The sequence below is a fragment of the Fulmarus glacialis genome, unplaced genomic scaffold (assembly GCF_000690835.1).
Source record: "Fulmarus glacialis isolate BGI_N327 unplaced genomic scaffold, ASM69083v1 scaffold39555, whole genome shotgun sequence".
NCBI lineage: Eukaryota > Metazoa > Chordata > Aves > Procellariiformes > Procellariidae > Fulmarus > Fulmarus glacialis.
In genome coordinates, this window is record NW_009214336.1 from 860 (window position 1) to 10,788 (window position 9,929).

At 37.0% G+C, this 9,929-nt stretch overlaps 1 protein-coding gene across 1 annotated transcript; it reads right to left on the minus strand.

The window, feature by feature from the left end:
• Window positions 1-2,203: 2,203 nt before the first annotated feature.
• Window positions 2,204-8,822, minus strand: LOC104077336 (serine/threonine-protein kinase DCLK2-like). Its single transcript, XM_009578525.1, has 3 exons — window positions 8,749-8,822; window positions 7,435-7,551; window positions 2,204-2,608 (listed from the first exon to the last, which is right to left on the minus strand). Exons 1-3 carry the CDS (start codon window positions 8,812-8,814, stop codon window positions 2,387-2,389), a joined length of 405 nt encoding a protein of 134 aa, XP_009576820.1. The 5' UTR covers window positions 8,815-8,822; the 3' UTR covers window positions 2,204-2,386.
• Between the last annotated feature and the right edge of the window lie 1,107 nt (window positions 8,823-9,929).

Here is a 9,929-nt window from a genome sequence, read left to right on the forward strand (position 1 = left end):
AGTAGTAATATAACTTTCCTAAGGTCATACATGGAGTTAAGAACTTGCCCAGCTATCCCATGTTTTTATCCAATGATGTTGGCCACATGATCATCTTTTCCAGCTGTGGTCGCTATTTTTAAATAGGTGTTTTGACATAGTCTATCAACTGCCTCTGCTCTGTGAATCAAAATACTTGTCTAAGAATGTTTAGATGTTGATCAGTCATGAACTTAGGGACATGAATTCAGGGTATGTATGTCTTTATTATCTTCTTCCATGAGACAAGGTAATAGTTTAGAACCAGCAGCTGTTGACCAGGCAAATTATCATCCTTTCTTTTATATATGCATGAGGTTTTGTGGAACACAACTTGTTAAGTATCTCTGCTAATCCATGACAGTTTTTTCTTTGTAAAATAAATATCTAGGCCTTGCAGAGCTGAATATCCATCCTCTTAGAAAAAACGGAACTCAACCCAGAATTCATCACTTTGTTGCTTCCTCTTTACTAACCTCCCAATTCAGTATTCTGTCACTGTCTTCTCTGTTGGGGGCTCCTTTTCCTTGCAGTAGGTTGCTGGTTAGCCCGCTCCATCTGAAATTATGCATCCTTTCTTTAGCTTAGTCTAAGACTTGTTACAGAATTTACCAACTGCACACACACGGCTAGCTAATGGACTCTCGCTAATTTCTGTTCTGAGTAAGGATAAAGCGTTACCTTCATTTTTTTTTTGCACTGTACCAAAATATAAATGTACATAATTGTATAGAAAGGCCATTCCCATACTCTCCAACTACCTTGAACTTACTCCAGTGAACCTGTAACAAAGTTAATTCATAATGACTGGTTGTAGCCCAACTTTTTTATCATCATTTAAGACCCGTAATATGTTTTCATACCTTTACTAGCCTTTTTTTGCCAAGATGCTGTAGTTCTTTCAGCTGTACCATGACTTTAAGTTATTTATTGGCACTTTTTGATCTTTAATTGCCTCTTCAAAAGGTAAAACACTCATGTTCAGTCATGTATTACCTACATCTTCCGTAGGAGTCAATGAACTCTAAAAGGTTATGGGAATCAACCCCCTCAGATTAATTTTATGAAATCTTTTTGGTAGGTACCTAAATGTTCAATCTCTCCAGAGAGAATAAGATGACATTTTCACTGACAAAATAACTGAGTTCTCAAAGAAATGAATGACTTTTTTTTTTTTTTTAATGAAGAAAGTTTATTGCAGGTCTTTCTTTTACAATTCTAGTAGAAAGTATAGCTAAGAAAGAAAATGAACTATGACCAATTCGTAAGAACGAGCAAAGGAAAAGAATAAGCTGAATACTTACTATATTGAACTAAGCATTATGGAAAACATAAAACCTCACCTATCTGTGACTCCAGATTAAGGATAGCTGCTCCCCGATCTTTGTTTCCAGTGCCTGCACCAGGTGAATAGGGGGATAGCACTGACAAACCTCTGACAGCTGCTGACGACAGCTATTTGTAGTAGCTCCTCGATCAGCTCACCCTAGAACTAGGAACTGCTCCATTCATCCTACCTTAGATAAAATGCAGCAGGCCTTCCGTTCACAGGTCCAATATGACTTTATTTTATCTAATAGGTAGTCTCACCCTGGAGAAAGGTGTGGATGGGACACTTGCAGTTAGGATAGAAAATGTCTAGAACAAAAAGGCTTTCTTGACTCCAGTCTTCGTTACAAATAAATGTCCAGTGCTCATGTTTACATCCCAAGTTACTTTATTTAAATTCATATTAACTAAACACTACCCTGCCGCCTGCAAGTCCGATAACAAACTTGATGCAAAACCAACCATCCTTCCCTCTGTCTCCAATGTTTGCCTCATGATATTTTACAGTTAGTCCACTAAAAAATCTTTTGTGAAAATTTGCCCCTTCAAGTTTAGTAGAAACTTGGCTAAAAATAGAGGCATCAGAATAGAAGGTGAATATAAGTTTTCTTCCCTTGTCTTCCTCTCCCACTCTTCTGAGAATCCTCATCAGAAGAACAGAACGGGGCCTCCTTGCAGAGGTGAGGCCAAGTAACTCTTCATTGTCTCACTGCTCATATAAAAATATGGCTAGCTACACAATAAGTTAGTCTAGTTAGAGCCCAAGGCTGTGTGAAATGTTAATTAAACTAACACAGATAACTTAAAAATCATCTAACATTGCCAGAATCTTTCCCCTACTGCTGTTCTCAAGACAATGGCAAAGAGCACTCAAAAAGCATGTTCACTCACCCGCTATTACATCAGTCTCCCATGACAGAGCCTGCCTTGGGCTCACCACGAGAGGGTGCACGCAAACTGGAAACAAACTGTCATGTGAAATGAAGAGAAATTGTGGCGAGAGTGCAGGGAGCCTCAGCTGGATTTGGTTTCATCAGTCCTACGCACCAGGCTGATCCCCAGCAAACTCGGGAGACACTGAGGCAGGGAGCGTGGGGGATCTGAGTGGCTCAGAAGCAGCAGGGAAGAGGGTCTTGGACCCAGCCACATGAGGATCATCAGCTGCAGCAGTAATTGCAGAAATTTTCTCCATTGCAGCTCCACCAGAGTCCTGACAGCGCTTGCTGCAGAAAATTTGATTCTCTTTATCTAGAGCTGTGTTCTAAAAACAAACAAAAAACCCAAGGCAAACTATGAGAAGAGCAGTTAAATCAAAACCCTGTCTTAACTTAAGGGTTAAAACAATCTACAAGACATTAAATGCATGCATTAGAGCCAGAAAAAAAAAGGAGAAATAACATTAGAAATCTTATATATAATTGTAGCATTTTTGTGGTGCTGACTTTGGAAAACATAAGGAAAACTTATCTTCCAGACATATGTTTGCCATGATGGTGTGAGTTTAAAATTTTTGCCTTGCAAGTCTGATGTGGAAAAAAAATGATGAGTGGTTATGATATGGCAGGAACTCTTCATATTAGCTATTAGCAAAAATTATGTACCTGTGTTTTTGCAGACACAAGGAATCACATGATGCTTAGTGAAAACTTAATAATACATTTTCTGTAACAAACCACATGGTGCAGAAGTGTGTCTGTTTGTGAAGATGACAGATGAAAACCTAATAATTTTTTCTATCTTAAAGCAAAGTGTCTATTTGTCTGCTTATTGTTGAGAGTGGGCAAATGACCTCTCATGAAGCTGACATGGTGGCAAAAAATGCATCATTTCCGACTACTATACTTAAAAATTAGTTTACTGGAGAAGAGAGTAGCAGGTTAGCATGAAAACTCAGAACTCTATAGTGCAGTAGGTGGATTGTCTGGCATATGTCGCTGAAGCCGACAAATTTCATATCCTCTGAAGGATACTGCAAGTTATATTAAACCACAGTGTAATGTGTAATTGCTAGTGGAATGTCTGAAGAGACCTAGAGGGAAATCTAGTAGTTCCTGTGTCAAAAATATATGTCAAAATTGCTTTCTAAGACTTGGAGGGACAGCGTAATTGGTCTTGTTTCACAGTTTGAAGACTGATACTGATCGTTATAAATCCATATACTTCCTGGCTTAACTGTTCACTTTCTGGAAGATCTTCAAGTACCAGTTTTAGTACCAATTTAAGTTAATACAGATTAATTAAAAGTTCTTTGTAGTTTATTCAGTTACATAGAATGGTGCAAGGTACACTTAGTCTGGTTACATACAGCTTGGACTTTCTACAGTAATCCACAGATGTGAGACACTTGAACTGAGGAGCAGAGCACAAATACATGTTTCACCTTTGTGGCACCCCCTGCATATGTAGCATTATATAATGTGTAAGCATTATACGGCACTGTTATGTGGAACTTCATATTTTGAGCTGGGATGTGCTAATTGTAAAGTAAGGTCAAGTGCTCTGCCTCTTCTTTAGCAATTTCTTTTTTTGATTGATTGCTCAGGAGGACTTGGTTTACTAATGTGAACATTTCTAGATATTCTTAGTGGAGTTTGTCTAATACACTATTCACTAAAATATGTAGTTTTCTGATACAAGTTAAATTTCGCATGGTTGTTTTTTTTTTTTTCAGAGGTGGTTTATTGCATCAAAGTCATCAAGGACAGCAGAAATAAGGTACTTACCCTCTTTTTTCCAAACTGATCATGTAGCTTGGTAGAGAAAACTTATTTCACTATGGGATATCTAAATTCAAATTTCTCTTTTACCTGACTTGGCAAAGAAAGCTGGACTAGTATCTCCAATTTCTCAAATACAGGACTTAGAATTTTTAGGTATACGGATGGTGGGTTGTTCTAGAACCAGTCTCACTCAGACTCTACTGCTGAAACTATTCTATTTTGTATAATGGCGTGGCTGTGTGCTGGGGCAGGGGAGGTAGGAAGCAGTCTTATGATACCCCTCCTTCGCCCAAGGCCTTCCGGCCAGGCTTTTTCAGACCAAAGTACTGAGTATAAAAGCTCCCAAAAGAAAAGGTTAAGTATTTTGAATTTAGGGTGTTATGGTTTGGGGGTTTTTTTTGGTGTTTTGTTGTTGTTGTTGTTGTTGTTGTGTTTTGGTTTTTTCTTTTTTTTTTTTAATTGAGTTACAACATTAGTATACATGCATACAGGTACAAGGAGAAAATTCAATAGTACACAATTGAATTCTCTGCTCCTAACAATCGACTTTGGAAATGGAGCATGCGAGTATCTAGGTTTTTGAGATTAGGTATGATGTGCAGTACTTTATCATTATAAAAGTAGTTGCTATGCTGGCAGGATTGCATTTCCTCCTTTGCTTGCTGAAAAAAAAGTCATGAATAAACAGGTTTCTGCTATTTCAGTGGCAGGATAAACAGGTTTCTGCTATTTCAGTGGCAGGATAAGTTATTTAAAAGGGAAAAGAAATGCGGTGATTTTCTCCTGTGCTGTCCTCACAGCAGCCTCTGATAGCTGTGACACCTTGCGCATAGCAATACATACCTATGTAATGCAATTTAGGATTATTTTTTTTAAAAGATTGAAGAGGAGGCTTAATTTTACTGTTGCTAAGTAAAATGTTTTTTATTGATTTAGGACTGATTACCTTCTGACTATGGTGCCTTATGATACTATAAAGGCTGAAGTGACAATTAAAATTTTTATTTTAAATGGAAACAATGCTTATTTCAGTGGTTTTGTTTTTTTGGTTCTGTCTTCATAGGATTCCCATCTTTTTCGAATTGCTTTTGGATATTGTAAGATACACACATGCACAAAATTCCTCTGAGGGGAATAGACCAATAGAGGAAGTAAAAAATAACTGGTTATATCAGTGTTTGCTTAGAATATTTCAAATATGCATCACTTTTAATACAGAAAACTCTTTTGTAAGTGTTTAAAAGATTTTCCTTTACTGTTTTTGTATGGCTGTAAAGCTCTTTCCACTTCAGACTGGCTGAATTATTTCTCCTTTCTTCTTGTTACAAATGGAGAACATGTATTTTTTGTGCAGCAGAACAAAGCATTGCAGTTAGTACGTACCATTGCCTTGGACCTACTCAGAGGAAAGCAATGCAGGCATTGGGAAGGGAGGAAAAAGGAAGGAAGCAAGGGACAGAAACTAGACTTACTTTAAGCAGAACTAACACAATTGCAACAAATCTAAATTTACAGAACATTTTGAAATTGATAAAAAAAATCAGTAATGAATTAGCAGCAACATGCTTTTAGGGGCAGAAAGAGTCTCCTGTGCAAGAACACTGAAGTAGGTATGTGCAGTTTTACTTATCTGCCACATGATGGTATTATCTGCATTGGCCAGATGACAATATTTGAATGAAATGATGCTAAAAGGGATTCCATTAAATATGCAGGTGGACTGATACAGCAATGCACTGCAATACATGACAATTACAATACTGTGGTTGTCTGAATCTTAATGTTTTTAAGCAATGAGTGCTAGTACAAGTGAAGGACTTCTTAAATGAAGATAACTAAATTTCAATGCTCTAGATAAACCAGGGCAAGAATAACAAACTGGGGGCTTAACCCTCATTAGATTACAGTGTTTTGAACAAGAAGTTACTTTTCCCTTCAGCAATAACTGGGAGCTGTATTCAGAAATAAATAATTATGCATTTATGTCCTTCCATACCTGTTAGAAGGAAATAAGGCAGGAAAAGGGAAAATGAAAAATTTTAACGAGGTGTACTTTCCTGGCTGAAGGAATGTCAGTAGCTAACAGAATCAGAAAAAACCCACGCCAATAAGAAGCCAGAAGCTACGCTGTGTCAGAGATCTGAGACAGGCTTAAGTGGCATGCAAGTTGGAGAGGGGCTGAGAGTTAGAATTAAAATTGCTCTTATTACATATAGTGCATTTTATACCAGTTTTCAGCTTCAGGCTTATCCATAGTCTCAACAGTATAAAGAATGAAGCTCTGAAGTCCCTCTCAAACTGTCAAGTCAAACTGTCAAATGAAATGTAGACAACAGCATGAATCCGAAATCCATTTTCTGACTTCTCTCATTTTTATTTTCATGTTACCACTTTTCCTACATTTAAATCTTTGTCCTATTTAATTCACATAAATGTATTTGCAAAGCACATATTTATGCAGAAACATGATTTAAATTTACCTACTTTCGATTTGAACAATTCTTTGTTAACATAAGGGGGCTGGACTTTGAGAGTAATTAATACTAACGGGGAGGGGTGGGGGTGAAAATCACTGTTATGTTACTACCGTAGATGGTTTTATTTTTCTTTTAGTAACTGAAGATACTCTTTGTGCGCAGTGTCCTTCTTTGCATCAGACAAGAATGGACAATAAGAACAGAATGGCAGTTTAATCTCTATAGCAGCTGCATATTCTCTGCAAAAGTGAGTGGTCAATTACAAGTGCAGTTCTGAGTACTGATAACAGTAAACTCCATACCACGATTCACACATCTGCCTTCTGGAATTATTGTTTATGTAAGTTCAACTATAGGTCATCAGGGTTCCTTTATATGCTTTGAAGAAAGTTCCCCATTAGGGAACAGAAAAAACATAGCAGGGGTTAGACTGGGACAAAATTAATGTGGTAAATGTTCGAACTATGAAGAAAGTTTCTGAAATGGAGTCTGGTTTCCTGGCAAGCATAGTGTTGAACAACAGTATGCTCAAGATCAAGCAATACTTGGTCGGGCAGAGGGGAAGAGCCTACTTAACTAACTAGGTGGTCAGTATGATAAAAAAATTAGTTTTTATAATAAAAGATTTCAAATCGTTAATAAGCTTCATTTCAACATACAACTACTTAGTGTTTACATGTTTCTGTTTGAAAGCTTGTTTTTATAGCTTAGCTAGCACACCGTGATAGACTCGGTTGCTCTCAAGCGATGATAAGACAATCCACACTATACACAAATAAAGACTAGAATTAGAGACTATTCTAGCTTTGCTTTTGCTGTTCTTGCACCACACATGCTCATAGAGCACTGTTAGGAAAATATCAGTGTATAAAAATGTTCATTTCTCTTACCATGATGACAGAAACCCCTGCAGATGTGTTATTTTGCTTGGGTAGGGTGTTATTAAAGTGCTGCTTCAGTTTACCTGTTACTTCAGCTTGCATATTATTCTCCTGGGAAGCATCATCCTGTATAAGAATAAACACAATATTCAAGTTAGGAGCAATCCAAAAGTATGTTTGAATGTAACTGAGTAAAAGAGAAGTTTTCTATTATCCTCAGGTACTTCCTGCTTTTTAATGCGAAGCAAGTGTTCAGACAGGCAGCCCAAAAGTGAATGCCCTCTGCTACATGAGATGTGGGTTAAGACAAATTACAGAGGAAAGGAATGTAGCAACTACTGTTTTATGTATGAACTTCTATTTCTTAAAATGCCATGTGACGCTGTATACTTTCAGTCCATTGATTTGTCCCACAATTACAAGCTGCAAGTTTGATTCAAGCACGTTAAAAATAACATGCTTGAAATAATGTTAAAAATAAAAGCGATATTTGTCATTTGGCTTTCTTTTAAATCAGCATTTTAAATGGTCCATCATGTCCTAGGTGTGGAAACACCATACAGTACCATAAATATGTTTGAGAGGAGCTGTTATGCATAGACACACTCGTTATAGTTGTCTTCTCTTGTTTGAGGGAACTCCATAGATCATACTCAGTCCTTCTTTTAAAATGTGTGTGGAAATAAACACTGACTATGTACATGTAAACCTAGTATTTATTAATAATGAACTGATTTTAAATCAATAAGTAATGCACTTCGGTGTTCCCCATTGCTGCTGTCCAACAAGATGAAGGACCCGGCAGCCATCAGCTTAGTGCCTATGTTAAATTAGGTATTTTATTTGCTAATTTTATTTCTCTCATGAAGCTTGAAGTGCTTCAAGAAACAGGAGATTGTACTTTAAGTAGCATTGCAGCAAGTAAGATGCCAAAGTGCACAACAGTGCTTCCACATACACATTTTTGAGATGGCTGTTTTCTAGGTTGAATGTGAAATAACAAAAAAAGATGCCCAAGTCACACATCTGCCTGTCGTGTTATGTTTAAGCAGGGTTATAGCAACCCCCAGCACCTTCTAATTGCAGTCAGGAAGTGATAACCTTCACTCTATTCTTTCAGAGTGCAGAAGCTAACAGTGCTGTCAGAGCTGAAGCTAACTTCAGACCCCTGCTGTTCTCTTTTAGGTGGAAATGGGACTAGTGGTTCAATAAACAGAAATGGGCATAGTAGAAGGGTATTGCTGCTTCTGAAAACTACACTTTAATGGTAAGATTTACAGATTTAATATCAAATTAGAGACAAGTAAAATGTAATTTACTCACTGACACCCAGGGATGGCTTAGGATCTGTGCTGCTGTATATCGGGCTTCAGCATTCACATGTAACATCAGGCTAATTAACTCCTTCATGAAAAAAAAAAAAAAAAGAAAAAAAAAAGAAAAAAAAAAGAAGAGTTTGAGTAGAGTGGGGAAGGACGTTACAATGGAAAATATTGTGCACCAAGTCTTTGCACCAAGCAATTTTCTTGCTACTTGGGCGAAAAAAAAACAGCTTACACTGCTAGCAGAACCAGTGATACCAGTGTGACTTCAGTGGAATAAAAAATTTTCCCTTTAGGTTTACAGTATGCTGGACAGCATATTTCATACCAACTTCCTTATGGTATTCATGTTTCACTGAGTCTTTTAAAACCAGATGAAAAGGAAATGTTAAAAATATCAGCTATAATGTTTCAGTTTGTTTTCTGTATATTCATGCAGGTGACCAGAATGAAAACAAACCTGGGACAGATGAGATCCTCTATGGGCAGTGTACATGCACATAGTAACAGTACATAAAAAGCACAAATCACAGGGAAGAAACTGCATCTGAAATTCAAGAAACTGCTGAAATTATTTGAAAATTATGTTCTCTTCTGTGTTGCTCCAGAAGAATAAAAGACATGTAACTCGTTTCTTGTTACATGGTAACAAGATCACCTGGTATAGGAAAAAGCAGATAGCTAGAAAGAGAAAAATGCTTAATTCTGCTAATTATATGGTTAATCCCAAAAGATTTGGTATTGTGGCTTTCATCATATTTTAGATGCACTAGAACAGATGTCTTTAGCTTTATAAAATACTTCCATGGGCCTTCTGTTAACGGTGTTTACAGATGTGATAAACATTAAGAGGTCATTGATACAAAGCAGTCAGTAAAATAAAATAAAAAAAAAAAAACAAAACCCAAACCAACTTTCTTCAGTTGTTTATTCATTCAAGTTTCTTCTTATGCAGCTAACAACTAGTTTACTGGTGTAATTCCTGGTTCTACAAACTTATTAAGACAAATATGTCCCCCTCCCAAATGAACAACTTCATGTACTTGGAGTCAAATCCCCTCTCGAAAAACCTTTTATAGCCTCCAAATTGTCAATCTTCATATTCTTATCAAGAGTATTTCAAGGAAATTGTTCATCGCTTCAGTTTTGGGAGATGCCTTCTTGAAGCAGGGAAGTGCCAGG

Coding starts and splice junctions, on each gene's coding strand:
- LOC104077336 (XM_009578525.1), bottom strand. CDS start 8,814: ATGTTACATGTGAATGCTGAAGCCCGATATACAGCAGCACAGATCCTA. Junction 7,552..8,748: donor TAAGCCATCCCTGGGTGTCA/GTGAGTAAATTA, acceptor ATTCTTATACAG/GATGATGCTTCCCAGGAGAA. Junction 2,609..7,434: donor CAGGGGTTTCTGTCATCATG/GTAAGAGAAATG, acceptor GTTTGTTTTTAG/AACACAGCTCTAGATAAAGA.